Below are 19,813 nucleotides of genomic sequence, written 5' to 3'. Positions count from 1 at the left end.
GTCAGGACTGTATGCAATAACTCCCAGCCAAGTTCCTATGATGTGCAAGTGGTGTTGGTGAATGATGGTGTGTACAGTTCTCACAGACAGATGCATCTTTTCTGCAAGTTAGTGACAAGTAACTTCCACTCGCTGAATGCTCACAGGAAGACTTCAGTAGACTCGAAACCACCTCGCCTGGGATAATCATTCTCGGACGTCCGTCCTTTAAAACATTTGCACCATTAAAATATTTTACTGCAGCTAAGACTCTCATCAACGTACTGTGCTTGAAATCTTCTGTATCGCTTTTACGGCTTCAATCATGAGAAATTAAATCACAAGTCCTGGTTTGACTTGAACGCCCCTCGTACACAAGTTACAAAATAACAAATGAATGCCAAATCCAAATCTGATATGTTAACATGAACAGATTCTCTCTGTAAGAGCTGAGGTATTATTAGATACTGACTTCTGATTAGCTGCTCAACATGGAAGTAGCTAATGACAAATCTGTCCACTGAGAATTCCTATTATTAGTGGAAAAACATATAATTTGACTACCAATGCTTATATATTTGCTGTTCCTCAATTCTTTCCTTCTGTGGATGCTTTTGGTATGTACGAAGTGTATGGAAACAAAAAAAGGACTGTTTAAATAATATGGTAACCCTTAATAATTTCTCAGTCAGGGCCGTGACACTAAACTGGCACGAGCTGCTGTAAGTGTCTGAGGATGTCAGTGAGGGTGCGAGAGAGAAGCTGTGTATGTATATGTGTGTGTGCAGCATTCTTGCACGGCAAATCCAGGAAAAATCCCTGTGGAGGTTCAGGAATCTCACTCTCTAATGGAGCTGGCAGAGGGAGATGTTTTTTCGAGATGGGAATGAAGAGCGAGTGGCTTTTGTTTTTTTTTTTTTCCCGAATTTGCAGCGAGCCCAGGACAATCGAGAAAAAAGATGGAGATGATTGAAAAAAGAAAGCAAAACAAGGTTTAAACTGAGCAAACAGATTTAACAGCCTGGAAATACCAGAGGTTTATTTTGGAAGGGAGATATGATACAAGGGTTATTATATAGTATCTCTTATTGTGTTATTCAATTCAGTTTAACTGCAGACGTTGTCGCAAAGCAGCTTTACAGAAATCCATAAAGCAGACTGATATTTTTTTAGTTCGCCGTGTAGAGCGAGGCATACTGAGAGTCTTGGTGGACATTGAAGGAAAAAAAATATGAAGGAGACGTAACAGAAGACATAATATACTCTGGTCAGTTTAATATTGAGTCATGTCCCCTTTTTGCCACCAAAACAGTAATGCACAGTTGCCACTTGTCACAGTAGCTACAGTTACAATAATCTTGGCGCCTGGAAGTAGGTGTGATATATTAGGTAGCAAGTGAACCTTTTTTCCAGACGTTGATGTCTTGGAAGCAGAAAAAATGGGCAAGCGTAAGGATTTGAGCAACTTTTACAAGTGCCAAATTGTGATGTCTAGACAACTAGAACAGAGCAACTCCAAAACTGCAGCTCTTGTGGGATGTTCCTGGACTGCAGTGGTTAGGTTTTACGAAACGTGATTCAAGCCTATGAACCGGTGACAGAGTGATGGGTGGCCAACGCTCACTGATGAACATGCGGAGTGAAGGCTGATGCGTTTAGTCTGATCCAATAGGAGGGCACAAATTGCTGAAAAGGTTGATGCTGGTTCTCATAGTGAAAAAGTGGTCAGAAAACACATTGTATTGCAGTTTTGGTGATAAAGGGGGGACCTTATCAATATTAACCAGGTGTTCATAATGTAATGGGTGATGTATAGTGAAGAAACAAAAACTGAGATGGGTGGGAGTATTTAAGAATAGGGGGTCAATGTAAGAATAGGCAGTGCTAAATAAGAAAGCTTAGTTCTTTTTATTCAAATATGTAAAGAATCATTGAAATAAAAAAGCCTCTGTGTCTGGTTAAGAAATCCCACCTTCTGAAATCCCCCTGCCTGAGTTCTGATTGAGAATTCTGTCCCACCTATGATTGATTAGAAACCTGAAGCATGAAAGCAGGACTTAAATTCTTGTGTTTTTATCCCAGTTTAGCATAATATTTGTTAATAATTAAATATCAGTGTCATTCTAAATGATGATGATTATTGAAATAATAGAAAAGAACGATTGCAAAACTTTTAGACAGTTTCCGTAAGCAAGCTTGCGTGAGCTTAAGAAATCCCACCTCCAGCTTTCTGATTGGTTTCAAGAGTTCATGCTTGTATATGACATATAAGTATATGAGTCACTCTGGGTTTTGTGAGATCTTGCAATAAAAGTACCATTCTATTTTCTACTAAATTTTTAAGGAACGTTTTATTTTCTTTTTTTTTTCCTATGTATTTTTTATGTCCCTTTTAGGGCTCTGTATACGCCAGAAGTGGTGATGGAGAGGAAAAACTCCTTGAGATGACATGAGAGGAAAAAAAAACATAAGTGAAACCAGCCTCAAAAGAAAACCTGTTCTCATTTGGGGAACACCGACGTGCTAGTGTGATTATAAATTCATTACACTTATGCGTATTATATAGTGGAGTCGAGGTAATTGTGTAAACTGGAATTTGATTACAGGCAACATTAAAGATTGGAATTTTGTTTAATGGTACACACGAAATAAGATTCAAGTCTGTGCATATGAATGAACCTTATACAATAGTCTTATATACTGTAGGCTCAGCTAATTTGATTGTTCCTACTTAAATACATCTTAACTTACGTTCTCAACTGAGAACGCCATTAAAAACCTCATCAAGCAGTAAAGTGCCGAGGAGCCACAGTGCACAGAGTGTGTGATTTGTATATACCCTAGAACTGCTGCAAAAAAAACAAGAATCAAGAGAGCAAAATGAGGGCACATAAGGGTGGGGGTGAGAGAGAGCGAGAATTTTGAGAGCTGGAATGTATGATGGAGTAAGGAAAAACTGAGAAGAGAGAACGAAAAAGGGGATTAGGGTGGCTGAAAAAAAAAGCAGTTTGAAAAAGGGTGGAGGTCCAAAATCGACCTTTTTCGGAACATGGAGGTAATTAATGCAAAAAAGAAACTGAGAAAAGTAAAAAAGGGAAACGGGGTAGCAGAAAGAGAGAGCAAGTGAACGCAACCAGGCGACACCCAAACTGGAGAGCGGACATCACTGCCATGTAGACGGCAGCGAGCATTCCTTACACTCGAATGTGTGAACGAGCCACGACTACACAACTTTACTGGCTTCTTAACTAATCGCAAAACACTTCAAAAAGCCACATAATAGGGTTTAATGAGTATGTGAAACATGAGAGGTGTTTATTTACAGCGGGTGCTGAGTGGACTCAGCCATCCAGCGAATGTGAGAGGGGGAAGGGGATGGATGCAGTCTGTACTGAATGTTGGAGGAAAAAATAAAAAGGAAAAAGAAAGAAAATATGAAAAACACATTTTCCAGTAGACCCCCACCCAGCTCAAGTAACCTCTGTCCTCACTGTGCCGGCATCTTAATTCGTGTGCGTGTGTGTTCGCGCGCTTTTTTATATCTTTATGGAGACCAGATATTCCTAAAAGACCCAATTTTTTTTTTCCTTTTTTTTGTACTCGGATAGGAGGAGTAGTAAGCTGTCAATAAGAGAGTCTCACAAGGATAATAAGATAATAATATTACTGTGGGTGTGCATTCTTTATCTTTGTTTTTTTTTCTGATACAGACCTAAAGAGTTTTTACGGCGCAACCCATGTCTTAGAGTCAGTGTTACAGCTAACTGTACGGTAGAACTTTTTAAACGTGCAGACATCTAGCCTCATGTTTCACTCTCGTTGTCCTCTGAGCATAATTCTGAACCTTCATCCAAGAAACACTGTGCTCTGCTTTTCTCAAAATATGGAAAAGAAGCAACAATTTGTCCATGCCGCCATTTTTATTTGAACGCTTGGCAGGGACGTTAAATATTACCGACTTCTGAAGCACAGCTCTCATGCATGCACCTCCATCGCTCTAAAAGTCGGTAGCTTGTGCTTTGTAGAATGATCGTGTAGAATGAATGTGTATCGTACAGGGGGCAGTTTGGGACTCTGCCAGGGTTTAGTTATGGGGCCCTTGCCGTTACCGTGTAGACTGCCATCAGACCTTGATTAGTTTATTCAGGTGTAGTGCAGAAGGATGGAGTCCATGTGCTGTTGGCTGGAGCTGGTTCTCAGAAAACACAAACATATCCCAAAGAGCTAGCCATCATAGATGATGGATATTATTTCAGACTGCAGATGGGAAGAAAGAGTGAGCATAAAGAGTTCTCAAACATTTGCTTGGACTATATAATTTTTATGTCCATGTTTTGAAGTTGAGAGTAAGACCCGTAACCAAGTGTCTGTGCAGAGGAACGTTAATCATTTTAAGTCAAGTGGAGTACTGAGTACACTCATAATAAAAATAAACAAATAAAGAAAATGCTATATAAAATTCCCAGCTTGTAAAGGTCCAGGGAACTAAAGCCCAGTTCCCCAGTACATGCTTTTCTATGGATCCCTACAAATCACTCACTCATCCTCTATACCACTTTATCCTGTATTCAGTGGGAGAACACCAGAGTACCTGGAGGAAACCCACCAAGCAGGGGGAGAACATGCAGACTCCATGCACACAGAGACGGGAATTGAACACAGACCCTGGAGGTGCACGGCGACAGTGCTAACCACTATATCACCATGCCACCCTCTAGAAATTAATTTAAGCAATATCTCACTCAAGGTTGTGGTGTTGTGATGAATATCAGCCAACAACAGCATCACGGCTGTGCTGATATACAACTCCACAGCACGGCCTCAGGTGTGATATTGCTTTTATACAACATTTCCTTTAAACAACATTTATTATTAACAGATTATGATTTGTTTCTTTACTTAACCAGTTATTTTGCTCTGCCAACACATATTCTTCTATGCCTGGCGGAACTGGCAACCGACATTCAGTGTAATTAACAGGGGTGAATGTTGCTTTGAATTCTTACTGGTACCATGTAGCCAAAAAGTGGGGAGAATAAATCATGGAGGTGGTGAACAGTCCTTAGGTTTCTCTTTATATTTTTCCTCAAACACTATAGAATATCAGCTCAATTGACCTCCAGGTTCTGAAGTTGAATCTCAAATAGCGTTGAATACAAAGCTAGTGTGCTATGTAGGGTATACAATCCATCTGTTACACACCAAATAGAGCCCTTGATTAGGGGTTAGAGAGGGATTTTGAATTCAGCCTTGTGTTAGAAGCTAGTGAGCATTGTAGATAGCCTTAGGTGTAAATAATAAAACTCGGAGGCAATCTCGACAGACTTAGAAGCAGTTACTAAGGAGACAGGGTTATTTAAGATGACGTGTGTGGTGACAGGTGTGTTTTCTTCCTCAAACTGCTTCTGTGACTGGTTATGAAAGTCGGTTTTGGCAAGCAGCTGCTCTCTGCTCTGTACTGCAACCTGTTTTTATCAAAGCTGTAAACCATAATAAGTAATATTAACAATTATTAAAACACCTGGGACGCGGAGTGAGGCCTTATTGTTCTAGTCCTGTCAGTGTCTTGTGAAAATAAGTGAAATAAACTTCTGCTTCTCTCATGTTAAAAACAGAACTGTCTCGAGCTTGGTGCAAGACAACCACCTCATTGTAATTAGATTGTTCAGAATCTAAATAAATCTGATAAATAAATAAATAAATAAATCTTAAAATGTCTTTGTTCAATTCTGTTAAAATATTTTTTTCTTATTTTCCCTCCACCTGTCTCAGTCTGTGATCACTGCACCAGAGCTAGTGATAGGGTGATGTCTCCACCTTCATTTAAGAAAAAGAAGAAGAAAAAAAAGTTTTAAACCTCACAAATGGGCAGATATGAGTTTCTAAAATTAAAAATTTGACATTATGACAAAATATTTGTATAAAAATCAGAGAGGAATATCAGGCTTTATGACTCATCTTTGTACATGTCCCTTACTACGTATGTAAAAGCATGTGAATTCTTTTGTCAGCTAAAATACTCATGTAACTTTATAATAAATAATATTAATGTCTTTTAATTTTTAGTATTTTAAGTGACGATGTAGGGTGCTACATTTAATATTTAACTACTTTAAGAGAAAAAAAACGACAGTAATATACAGAAGAAACTGACCTGCACTTGAAGCCCTGAATAGATCGGAAATTTTGCGACATTTCGCTGCTTCTCCTTGAAGTGCTTTCTTCTTGCATGCCCTTTGCCTTTCTGCTCCTCTTGGCCGCTTTCTCTCCATCCTAGCATGTCTGTTTAAACACTTTGCCGCTTTGTGGAGGTGTGGAGCTAACACTGTGTAACGACCAATAAAGTCAAAGCTAATCAAATCGGATTAATGAACAAATTAATTGTTATTATTATTATTTGAACACCAACTAATTGAACGCCGGAAATCATACCTTTAGTACATTGGGTAAGCAATAATAAAAAAATGATATACTATATAAATTTGTATAGAAAAAAACAATATGTTTAACTGATACGAGGCCAAATCAGTCGCCAGGCCATGGGGAATCCTCCCAGTGCTACCAATAGACGTCCAGGTCTGTTAACTACAAAATTAACTACAGTATCATATAATTGCATTTACAGCATGTGACAGACTCCCTTATTCAGCAACTTATATTTATACACATAATGTGTAGTAGAAACATGATCTACTACGTGTTGATGATTGAGTTAGAACGTGTGACCTTTCTATCAGTAGTGCAACATCGTAACCACCCCTGCGCTATGATTCATGAATTAGGATGAGCAGAGGGTAATCGAGAGCCTGGCTTACTGGGGGCATGTCAGAGTGACCCTATGGCTTTTTAACGACCTGTAGGTCTGCTGTCGATCCTCTGTATATTCTGCAGGACTCTCCATGATCATTTGTGTACTTCTGTAATCAATGGTGGCGTGTTACATGATGGGGAGACACGTGTCATATAAAAGCAAGGAATTTACCAATGAGGATGGTATACTGTGAGAAACAGTGCATGTCAAAATCAAATCAGTGTCATTCAAAAGTTAAAGAACCGTAGGGTTAATGTAAATTAAGTGAAAGAGTTTCATGTAATATGTATGTACAGTATATAATACCACCTGTAGCACTATATTGATTACTGTAGGAGACTCACAACGTAGATCTTTTTTTTTTTATAATTGTCATTATAATTGGCCTTACTGTAACAAATCCATAGCTTTTCTGTGCCATTATAAAGCACTTGGTTGCTATGCCGTAGCTAATAATGTATGACCGTGTCAGAGTCAAGGTAGTCCAGCGTTTTGAAATCGCAATGATCTGTGTCAAAAATCGTCAGTTAAACCTGGGCTTTAACACTGTGAAATTGTGTCCGATAGTTACCTTTTAATACTTAACCATTACACAACTATAAATATCAAGTATAAAAATCACCACGGGCTACCTGATACGATATTATTACAATACCTCGGCACCGATTCTATTTGAATTGCAATTCTGTAAGTATCTCGATTTTATAAATATCCAATTCTATATTAACATTCTTTTAAGTTTCAGTTGTTAGAATTTTAAACAAACTTGCCAACTAATTTGGATGCTGTTCTGCCTGCCAATGTGTCAAATCGATTTTTGTCAGCGTGGCAGTACACAGCACAAAGGAATCATGATAATCATGAAAAAAACTGAATAGATTTTTACAAATCTCTAATAAAGATGTGGCTTTCTTTCAACATAACAAATTCCCGCACAACAAACTCTGTGTTTCGAACTTTACGCGCATCCTTCTTTGTGCGGTCATCTTTCAACCATTAGTTTTTAATCAGATTTTATTGCCTCCTTTTATTAACAAGCCATGTTATGTCAAGTATAAAGCCATCTTCCCATTCCTGACGAACTGTCTTCAATAACTACATTCATTTATGTTAACTCCAGAGACTGTCTTGCACCTGGGCATCTCCTACACCACTGCCTTAATAGCTGTAGTTTTAAAACAATTGCTTAACTGTGGGAATTGTTGTACATTAATTTGTTATGCTGAAGTATTTTTAAAGTGCGCGGTTTAATGTGTGCCAAAATCTGATTGTGAGCTTGGTCTGATTGGACTCCCGCAGAGGCTAATCAGATTTTGGCACAATACACTTTTTGGCACAACACCACAGAAGTATTTTGCAGTCAAAGAAAATAATTAAATTTGTACTAAATACACCGTAACTTTAAAAGATACCAACTTTGGTTTAGCCTGAGTAGGATTGCAGAAGCTTGACTTGAGTCTCAGCTGAACTTTGGAATGCATTTCTGCACAGAACGAAGGTTGTGGAATTTGAAATTGATTTTTCACACTGCAAACTTCACAATTGGTATTGTAATCTAATTACACTGCCTGGACCAAAAACCAAAACTAAAAAACAAGATTTTGTTCAATCATCTTTAGCTTTGATTACGGAATACAATATGGTGGCCAGTTCATGTTTAAAAATGATTCCTTACCAACCACCCTTTAACAATCTGAGTCATGAAATACGCCCGTGTTAACAGGGAAGAATTTAGGTCGTCAGCTGACTTAATTTTATTGCCACATAACATTGCTGAGCCTAGACCTGACCAACTGAAGCAACCCCAGATCATAACACTGCCTCCAGAGACTTGTACAAGGGCCACTATGCATGATGGGTGCATCGTTTCAAGTGCTTCTCTTCTTACCCTGACATACCAATTGCTCTGGAATAGGGTCATTCTGGACTCGCCAGACCACATGACCTTTTTCAATTGCTCCAACACAATCTTTATGCTCTAAATAGAAGACTTTTTTTATGAGTCTTACTAACAAGTGGTTTTTATATGGACACACAGCTGTTTTGATGTCTTGATTTTCTTCCGACCACATTTCTTCCACAAAAGTGGCAGTTCAGCACTATCCTTACAGGTTTAGATTAAATTTTGATAAAGGGTTCTTAACCCAGGCCCAGTAATCTAAAATCTCCTTAGTCGATTTCTTTGCTTGATGTAGCCCAATAATTTGCCTCTTCTGAAACAGTGACCGTTTTGATCAGGCAAGGTACATGCACTTCAATTTTGATTTAAAACAGAATTGTAAAAATCCAAGCCATGCCTCCAGGTATGTTTATGTTAAAGCCTACTAAATTTTATACCATATGGTTTATATCATTATGTGGTATATCTGCCTTCTTTCCATGTCTTTTGATGTATGATAGAAGGTTATATTATCCATGCTTTGCCTGTTAATACACTGCAATGCACAATAGAAGATAACCATGTATGAATACAAACCTAGATCACAGAAACGACTTTGGGGAATTCGTGGACGTATTTGTTTTGCACTGGCTTCCGGCAAGCAAGGTCCTTTTTACTGTCCAGAATTAGGCAGGACCAGAATTATGCAAGATGCAAAAAGTCTAGAGCAGAGGGGCTTTTCGTTTACTACAGTCAAAACCTAGCTTTAAAAATGTAAAAAGTGATTGTCCTGATTCGTTACCTGGGAATGCTGGGAGCAGATCGGGTAGGGCGCGTGAGTGTCTTAGGAGAGTCCTTTTTCTTTAGGCCTTTGGGGACAGAAGGAGCAGAACGGGATGGGATAAGCAGAGCAGGAGGGGCAGGTGTGGCAGGAGGGGCTGGACCACGAGTCTTAGCACCAGAACAAGATGAATTCTCCTTAGAAGAGCAGGGGTTTGATGGAGATCTAAGAGAGAAATAAATAAAAGGGATGCTTCAAAACCGAGTGCATAAGATGTCTTAACTTGGGAATGTCCATGAAGTTTTGTTTTGTTATCTCGACCAAGCTTCACCATTCCGACTGACAGTAATCACCCACACTGTCCACTTTAGGTAGACTCTAATCTACCAAATTATTTCATTTTTGTGAAGCTGCTTTGAGACAATGACTATTGTTAAAAGCGCTATATAAATAAAATTTAATAGAATTGAATGATTTAAACAAACCGCCTAAACCTCTTGATCTCTTACCTGTGTTTAATGATGCTGGATTTTATTCTGGAACCTTCTACAGGAGCTGAGAGCAAGGTGGACAGAGTAGAGGTAGAGATCTCACTGAGGATGGACAAGGCCTCCTTCAGAGCTGAATGAGTCCGCAACACATGCTCTCTGTGTGCAACCTGCTCAGGAGACTCGCTCATTAGGGTCCCGTGGTCTCCTGCAGAGTAGAGCTGAGCCAGCAGGTCTGAGTGAATAAACTCCTTTAACTGTGGAGGAAAAAAAGAGATAAACAACATGTCTAATCATATTTGTTACTAATCTGTAAAGCAGATTTACCCTTCAATTATTCTTCAAATTTGATGTAAGCTATTGAAGATAAACAATTTTTTGATCCTGATGATGACCCTTTAATCCACTGTCTAATCAGCTAATCTGCAACAATGATAATTCCACATATTTCAATCCATATAACATTAATACCACATAAAAAGTAACACAGTATCAATTGTATACCAGTAAACTAGTGACAGGATCTAGGCACCCAAGGCCCTTTTATGTCTGTGAGGACCAAAAGCCAGTCTGTCCAGTCCAATCCTTCACAGAAAAGCCAATGCAGCAAAATTCGGCAAAAAAAAACAAAAAAAACGAGCGACAATAGAAAGCCACCAGAATAATCGGTGCACCATATCCTAGCGCACACCCAGACCAGCAGGTAAAGAGTTTAAGGTTACTGACGCAGCTTCTGAGTCATACACACATGCAATGTGCTGGACAAACATGTCCAAGCTCCAGGGAGGCTCCACCCTGCAACCCACAGCACCCAGTGTCCAAATCCAGTGTCCACCTCCTGAGTTCTTGTGGAGCCACGACAAGGTGAACTGACACAATACTATGCTTAATGTTTTGAGTTGTGAGGTTACGGCTTATCTGTGTAATCATTCAAATATTTAAACGCTCGTTTTAGAATGAAATAAGGAGGAAGCAGAATGAAATAAGGAGGAATCAGTTGATTTCAAGAATCGTCAGTAGCGATGAAATAAGTCTTGTGTTCCTGTCCATGGAGGTTTAGGTAATTTTTCCAGAATATCAGCGAAAAATTAAACCTTTTGCACCTGATTCTTGGGGTTTTCCACTAATAAAGACACGTTTGACTGCAGCTGTAATTTATCTATCACCGCTAACGTAGAAACACGCTGTAACTTATGTGGACTTTTTTTTAACATGAAATTAATATGAATTTGTTAACAATAAAAAGCCAATTAATAATTTTTTTACTTTGTTCACACTGTAAATTTTTTTTGTTACAACCAAGGTATGCTGAAGCACATTTTTGAACACAGAAGACCACACCAAGTGCCACTCCTGTCAGTTAAGAAACTGAGGCTACAATTCCAAAATTCCCAAATTATTATTTGGGATATTAGTTTATATGTATTAACAGTTCAGGCTGCTGCTGGTGGTGTAATGGTGTGGGGGGATTTTCCTGCCACAATTTGGGCACATTTGGTCCTACCTAAGAACTGTTGCTGATCATGTCCATCTCGTTATGACCATGTCACAAAGCTAAAATCATCTCAAACTGGTTTTTAAACATGACAATGAGTTCACTGTACTCAAATGACCTCCACAGTCCCCAGATCTCAATCCAATAGACCAGCTTTGGAAGGTGTGGAATGGGAGATTTGCAGGATGGATGTGCAGCCAACAAATCTGCACCAACTGCATATGTTAATATGGACCAAAATATGTGAGGAATGTTTTCAGCGCCTGTTAAATCTATATTATGAAGAATTAAGGCAGTTCTGAACTCAACCAAGTATTAACAAGGTGTACCTAATGAAGTGGCCGGTGAGTGTATGTATTTAATTGTTAACTGTGCTCATTATACTATATATTATATTTACATAAATAATGTATAATCTGTAATCAAAGATATGGTTAATTTGGTGATTTTTTTTCTCCAAGGAGAAGAGCTGTATATTTAGAATTTTGGAGTGAATAGGAGTCTCCAGTGTCAATGCTTTATAATCTTCTCTTTAGAAGTTGTAGCTTTTCATGTTGGAAAATAAGTGGCTGCAAAGGAACTGACTCTTTATAGCAGTTGTAAGTTGTTTTGTGGACATTCTGGATCATTAAGGGATTATAAAAATCATTATAAATTAGAGATTATAAAATTAAAAGCAAAGTTTGAGCAGAAGAACCAGCAAAAGTCAATACATATTTAATGGTGTGGATTAGCGAGGACAAAATAGGTTCCCTGGTGCACAAGGGGTTAGCATTTAAAGCTTTTGATACTGTAGCCTGGGTTCGAGTTCATGTCAAGGAAGTCGCTGCTCTCTTAGTGATAGTGTTCTATAATTTTTTTTCTACCCCATCAGAATTTTTTACCGTTAACAAAATTTTATAATTACACCAGTCCGTACTAGTTTCTTAATATCCCTTACCTCTAGTTTTAAATGGTGGTAGCACTGTAAGAAATATAGTACAGTATTACCTTTTAATTACTGTATATCTATTTGTTTCTACAGAATCCTTTAGAAATGTATTTGTCCTTCAAAAATTCTCAACATTTTTTGCAGAGAATGTTCCAGAAATATCAGAAATGTTCACTTGACATGCTATCAGATTCTATTCTAAACCTAGAGTGCTGCTGTGAGTCAAAACATGGTCCTACAAGCACCAAATTTATATTACTTTTGTGGTGGTAATATGATTTTTGGCGCTCTGTAATGCAGTGTATATATCGGGCTAAAACAGAATAGTGCATTTTCCATTAGTTTCATGCTGAGGTCAAACTTCCAGTCTATCAGGGTGCCATTGTGGGCTGTTAATCCTGTCTGCTCCAGGTGCCCTGTATCATGGCTAACCCCAGCCCTCAAGCTGACATAGGCAAAGAAAGAATTTGAACACACTTGCGCAGTATAAGAATCATTGCCTTAGAACGCTCCTTCATAGACATCAGTGAATACGATTTACACTGTAGAGTTCAGTGATTTGCTTGTCCTAGTTAGTTTAACAGCAAATGGTTGTTTTTGGATTGAGAGGAGGAAAACGTATGACCGGGACTGACATTGTTGATCATCAGGTGCATGATGGTTTTGGGTATCAGGTCTCGGATGGTCTTGTAAACAATGCTCATGTAAGAGTCCACCAGGTTGCGGATGGTCTCCACCTGCCTCTCCAGCTGCGGGTCCATGGATAAGTTCTCGTCCACCACTGAGCTGTCACCATCCGCCTGATAAACAAGTGGAAGACAGAGAGGCAGAGAGAGAGAGAGAGATGTTGAAAAGATGTAAAAAATGAATGAATCATAGTTATAATACAGGGTACAAGACATTATCCACAAGGTTGTTGGAGATTATGAGAGAGAGAAAGACAGAGAGAAAGCGAGAGTAGAGGAATGAAGGAAAAGAATACAGAAGGAAATAATACATCCAGGGACAGGGAGGGGTTCGTTCTATAGATTTGTGTCAAAACATGTTATGCAGAACTTTGACAGAACTCTAATGTCATTCAGCAAGTTCCATATCAGAGGAGAAAGAGTTCTAATAAGAACTGGAGAGACGTGGAGATGGAGACCGAGATGGAGAAAAAGGGTACAAAAAAAGAGGGGGTTGATTAGAAACAGACATTAACGCCCCTCTTTCCCCTCTCTTCTCCTCAACACAGTGACACAAGAGCTGAGGAATGCAGGCGGCCTGCTGATGGTGGAGCAGCCGGTACAGAGCCTGAAGACTGCTGGCCAAGTGGCAGAGCAAGCACTACACGCTCACAAACAGGACACATAGACATACTTTTGAAGAGTCTCATGCACATTCAGGTAGGTCACATTTAGGGAAAATGACTCGTGCCCTGAGACATGACCAATCTCAGACAGGTGACAGACTTATACACAGATTCGGAGAGAGGACTGAGAAAGTGAAAAAGTACAAATGTTCTGGGGGGTGGGGGGAATGCTCTGAAAGAAAACACATGCTCAGAAACACTCTGGGAAAACAGTTAAGTCCCAAACTAGAGGCCTTACTGGATCCTGTCAAATCTCAATGCAAAAAAACATTCGAGTTGCTCAACTGTGCTCAGATACATACTGTTAATCGAAAATAATAAAACTTGAATTCAAAAATAAATTGCATCACTGCTTTGATGAATATTTGGTATCAAGGGTTAAGTCACATGCTTTAAAAGTGTAGCTGAAGGCAATCAGGTTAGTAGTGGATATATATACGAGGGTGAGTCAAAAATTATCCACACTTCAGTTCTTTTAAAACTTCCTCTGACCACTGCCTTACCAGTGCTTTCTGTTCGAGGCTAGTGTCTTCCTAGTCATTGCTGTGCAGGTGTGAACGTGTTACATCGATTAATTTGTAACTGCGATGTGAGAAAAAACGGATGCCCCACTTGTGATTTGCACGAAAAAAGCAGTGTGCAGTGATCAATTTTTTTGTGGGCTGAGGTTACCTCTGGCTGAAACAATTCATGGAAATGCATGAACAGAAGCATTTTGATATCTGCAAACTAAATTTGGACAGATACTCTTAGGAAGGTGAACGTTTCCTAAAGAGATTCGTTATTGGTGATGAGACATGGATTCATCACTACAAGCCCGAGAGCAAACGGCAGAGTATAGAACGGAAACATCCTCAATCGCCGATCAAGAAAAAGTTAAAAAAGTCAACCATCAGCTGAAAAGTTAATGTTTTCTGGATTCTTAAGAGCCAGTAATGGAACATTATCAGGAAAAAGGTTCAACAACCAAAAGGGCTCGTTAAATTAAAATGCTTATTGAAGAGCTGAAGCCTAAACTTTAGATTAAAGGGCATTGAGGTCTTGCACAACGATGCACATCCTGCACACCTCCACCCTCACTGTCGACACTCTGCAGAAAGGATTTAGGGTCTCCTCTCTGTAGTCCTAATCTTGCTCCATCAGACTTTCACCTGTTTGGTCTCTTGAAACCAGCCGTAATTGTGCATTTGTGGCTTGCAGCTCAGTCCAAAACATTTTTAAGGGGGAATACGAAAGCTTGACAAAGTGTATTCGAAAACCAAGAAAAATATGTAAAAAAAATTTGTATTTGTCTTTTCTCAAAGTTCATTAAATTAAATTCTACAGCCAGTGTGCGGATCATTTCTGACTCACCCTCATGCACCATTAGGTCGTAAAACCACCTGCCTAATATTGAGTATATCCGCCTTCTGCTTTAAAAAAAAAAGAAAAAGCAAAAAAAGCCTGTTCTAACACATTAAAGCAAGGTCTCCACAAGACCACTGAAAGTGTGCTGTGATATCTGGCATCAAGATTCTTTACGTCCTGTAAGTTGTGATGTGGGGGCCAGCATGGATTAGATTTGTTTGTCCAGCACACCCCATGGAAGCTCAGTCGCATTTAGACCTAAAGAATTTAGAGGACATGTCAACACCTTGAACTCGTTGTCGTGTTCCTCAAACATTCTTGAACCATGTTTGCAATGTGTCAGGATTCATTATATTGCTGAATGAGTCGGCTTCCATCAGGGAATACCGCTCCCTTGAAGGGCTGTACTTGGTCTGCAGCAATGTTTAGGTAGGTGGTACGTGTCAAATTAACATCCACATGAATGCCAGGACCCGAGGTTTCCCAGCAAAACATTCACTTTAACCAATAGTGCATCCTGACAAGTGATGCACACATACTGAGTCGTCCACATGGTGTATAAGAAAACGTGATTTATCACACCAGGCCAGCTCCATGTTCCAGTTCTGATGCTCATATACCCATTCTAGGTGCTTTCTGGAGCTTTTTGCCGCTATAGAGAGCGGGCTGTATGGACACCCTGACCAGTCTGCAAGTGTCTGTGCAGACTTTTTATCAGTGCAAACATTACATTTTTTAACAGTTTGTATTTCAGTCACTCTTGTGTGGGATCAGACCAGACAGGCTGCTAGCCCTTGCTCTGATTGCATATCAATAAGCCTTTGATGCCCATGACCCTGTTGCTAGTTCACTGGTTGTCCTTCCTTGGACCAGTTTTGGTAGATTCTGACGACCCCAGACCAGGAACATCCCACAAGACCTGCTGATTTGTGGTTGCTCTGACCTAGTTGTCTAGCCATCACAATTTAGCCTTTGTCGAAGATTCTCAGGTCGTTACGCTTGCCCATTTTTCTTTCTTCAAGAAATCACTTAACTTGCTACCTAATATACTGTTGGATATATTAGGCAGCAAGTTAACAGTCATTTCTTGGAGCAAGAAAAAGATAAGTGTCATTGTGACGAGAGAATCAGTACTGTATAGTCACTTCACCTGTCTGTGGTTTTGTGGTCGACTAATCGGTATGGTGTACTGTAGATGTGCTGAATATACAAGGATAAATATTCTGCACTGTATTTATTTTCTGGCATAAAGGCAGTGTCACAAACCTAAAACCAAATAATTCTGTTTTCCATCTGGGCAGCAGAGTGTATTACACTTACAGGTGAGTGTGGTAATGCAGTACAGTTTGAGAGTACTGTTGTCTTACTCTTGTTTTCTCAGGATAGACTCCAGCACGCAGCAGTGAGGCCTTCCAGCTTTCTGCCTCCTCCTGCGTATCACAGGCGAGCTCCAGGTGCCGGTAGTCTTTATATATGTTCCTATGGCAGCAACAATCATGCACGCACGCACACACACACAAACACACACAAAATGGTCATAACTATGCCCTTTCAAACACACATCCAACTTAGAAGGACTGTCATGTTTTAAGAATTTATCTGACCCGTCTTCATGATGATAATTTGAAATTCCTTTTGGCAGTACCCTTTTCCCATCTACGCTCCTTACACTCCATCACCTCCTGAGACTCTCTCTCTCTCTCTCTCCCCCTCTCTCTTAAGGCATAGCTAAGGCAAAAAGGCAGTAATCTGGAGTCCAGGTCCCTCCATGTGTTTCACATTCCACCTAATAACTGTGTTGTTTCTTCCTCTTTTGTGAACCCTAAAACCCCCACCCCCCTCTTCAGCCCCCTCCTCATCCCCTCACCAGAACTCCCTGTTTGCACAGCCTGTTGTACAGCTTTGTTGTGCCTGTGGTGTGAGAGGCTGTCAGGCCGCTCCGGCAACATGAGTCTGTTTGTGACTGCACCTCAAACCAGTATCACAAAACACACAAAGCCTGGGCATGAGCTACCACACACATGCGCGCGCACACGTCTCTCACATCCTATCATGCATCAAACCATGCATTCGTGTTATCTTTTCGTTACCTGAGAATTTCCACATTTCCATCTTTTAGCTCAAATCCCAACAGCGGAGAATGATAACGAACACGCGCTTCCTTAGAGTCATGAGAACCCAACGCATGTTTCTTTTCAATTATATCATTTTATTATATTATGCACATGTAGTGTGCATTTTAAATTTCATATATCGGTACCAATACAGAATAGGCACACTTCACAATCTTAACTTATAAACCCTTTACACACACCCCTACCAATGATCCCATCCCACCCTTCCCCCACTTCTAGCCAAAGAAATATCTAAGAAATGGTATCTGTACAATGTACACGGCTAGACACCAGGTATAATTAAAGAAGGGGAAAAAAAGAAGAGGACAAAGAAAAAGGATAGAAAGAAACAAGAAAAACAATCAGATCAAAGTCTGCTTGGAAACGGAAAAAAAAGAGTAAAAAGTGGGGAAAAAAGGGAAAAATTCCATACCCATGATCAAATAAAAGGTAAGAGTAAACTATAAATGTAACTTGACTATGAAAAAGATGAAGGAAGGTCCCTGACATGTGTTGAAATTTCAAACCTGAATTTTAGATTAAGTAATGAATTGATCTGGCACAGGTTTTTATGCCAGATGCCCTTCCTAGCCCGTCCTGGGATCGGCAGTGCTGGGTTGTATGGGGTGTAGAATTAATGCTCTTGCTCAAGGAATGAACAGTGGTAGGGCACAAACCCATGACCCTCAATCAGCAACCCCGAACCTTAACCACCACTCTGGTTTAAGCCACCACTGCCTCCTCCTCCTCCTCCATGTTCTCTAGTCAATACTTGTATCCCAACATACAACACAATTCTGTCTTTTTTTCCAACAAAAAGTATTCTGCAAAAAACAAAAAACAACAAAAAAAACCCGCACATCAGAAAGCCACATTTTCTCATAACTCATGATGTTCGCTACAAACCATTGTTCTGGCAAGCACAAGTGCTATTACATGTAATTGGCTATTACTTAAGTTGTATGGCTTCAACAACAGTCTTTATCATACGCATTTGACTGTGACTGAGATAGCTGTGCACGGTTACACACCGTATTGTCACACACTGCTGGGGTTGAGTTCAGAATGCGTCCAAAAATGTGGACAAAATCAAACAAAACCACCCTTGATTAGCCAAAGAAAATGTTCTGCACCATTTGCAGAGCGCGCTGATTGCTCTGAAGCCGAGCCGTTTCTGACATGCAGCACTCACCATACACACTCTCTCTCTCTCTCACATCAGTGGTGTAATAATAGAGCTTAATACTGAACATTTCAAATATAGCTTATGTTTATTCCTTGTCAAAACATTATTACATTGTTTCAATGTGAGACTGTGGCTGTGGAAGTCACTATGTATCCTATTGTGCTTTTCTGTGTCCCAAAATTTCAAAAGACCTCCTTGCGGAGTGGCGTCCGCACCCCCCAGACTTCACCTTTGGCTCAGGGGTACACACAGGGGTGTTCTGGGGAGTCCAGGCATCACGTTTCATTGACAGAAAGAGATCAGCGTCGTTCCTAAGAGTCAAACTTTTTTTTTTTCCCTCATTTGCTTACACAGCAACCCCTTCTAATTAAGTCCCTAATTATTCCCAGCCACACCCACAATCAGAAAACCGTGCCGCGCTTCTTAGGAAAGAATCTCGGAGAGGGAGAGGGAAAAGGGGGATTGACGCTAGCCAGGAATGCGTCAGCGGGTCCTACAGCACTGCCCATGTGTGAATGTGAACGCGTGTGTGCGTGAGTGCATGCATGTGTGTGAGAGGAAGTGTGTAGCATGCGAGCGCTTTGCTTTTGCACTTGTGTAATTCCCACATGTTAATGTGAAGCTAAAAGCAGACTATTTGGCCTATGTGAATGGTGACATGAGTGTGTGTGCGAGTGTGTTTAAATGTGTATGTGTGTGTATTTATATATTTATATTGCTGTGTCCATCACTTTTAAATCTACTGCGTTCCCAGTTTGTGTCTAGCGTAATAAATGTCTGGGAAACTCCCAAGCAGAGAGCAGCCAGGAGGACGGAGCACAAATTCCACCAGCAAGAGCAGAGAGCGTGGCAGTGAGCGCAGGACCGCAGACACACTCAGAGAGAGAAAGGGAGAGATGGAGAGAGAAAGAAAGAGAACAAGAGCGAGAGAGACAGACAGACAGACAGACTAAGGCGACTGGTAACAATCGAGGCGTTTCGGAACGGGGTGGAGCGTTTGTCAAAGCGTGTTTTACGAGCCTTCCTATGCATTAGAATCTGTTTTATAACCGCCTGTGATAAATCAACAGCTGTGAGCGAGTGTCATGACCTCTTATTAGTGGCAACACACACACACACACACACACACACACATGCTGGTCTGTAAGTCAGTCCTGAGCTGTGAGTCACTAAAATGTGGTTTGCCTGTAACTAGCTGTGTCTCCATTTCCCAGTCTGCACCCTGATCATTTCTGACAACCACACAAATGTAAACCCCACCCCCCCCTACACAAACCACGCCCCTTGATGTGTATGTGTGTGTGCGTTCGTGCGTGTGCGTGTATACACAACTGACCTCTGCTCTGTGTTAAAGATGGAAAAGGCATGCTTGCTGGACATGAAGGTCTTCTCCACATAGCGCACTCTCAGGTTGTCCAGAGGCAGCATGTACTTCTTTTCCTTCTCCTGAG

At 40.2% G+C, this 19,813-nt stretch overlaps 1 protein-coding gene across 4 annotated transcripts in view; it reads right to left on the bottom strand.

The window, feature by feature from the left end:
- Positions 1-19,813, bottom strand: part of dnm3a (dynamin 3a) — a 48,838-nt gene that overhangs the window by 1,165 nt on the left and 27,860 nt on the right. For 2 of the 4 annotated variants that reach the window (XM_053488458.1, XM_053488457.1), the window contains 5 exons: positions 19,699-19,808; positions 16,430-16,541; positions 13,000-13,164; positions 9,960-10,195; positions 9,472-9,675 (listed from right to left, as the gene is read on the bottom strand). In XM_053488458.1, the coding sequence (XP_053344433.1) occupies positions 9,472-9,675; positions 9,960-10,195; positions 13,000-13,164; positions 16,430-16,541; positions 19,699-19,808 (827 nt within the window). Of the gene's footprint in view, positions 1-5,777; positions 5,797-6,133; positions 6,305-9,471; positions 9,676-9,959; positions 10,196-12,999; positions 13,165-16,429; positions 16,542-19,698; positions 19,809-19,813 lie in introns of those variants that run through there. The other 2 variants (XR_008356558.1, XR_008356557.1) reach the window with 2 other exon arrangements.

This window comes from Clarias gariepinus, chromosome 27, assembly GCF_024256425.1.
Source record: "Clarias gariepinus isolate MV-2021 ecotype Netherlands chromosome 27, CGAR_prim_01v2, whole genome shotgun sequence".
In the NCBI taxonomy this organism is placed as follows: Eukaryota; Metazoa; Chordata; class Actinopteri; order Siluriformes; family Clariidae; genus Clarias; species Clarias gariepinus.
The sequence above is the reverse complement of the archived record's forward strand: the minus strand, read 5'-3'. Positions and strand labels throughout refer to the sequence as shown.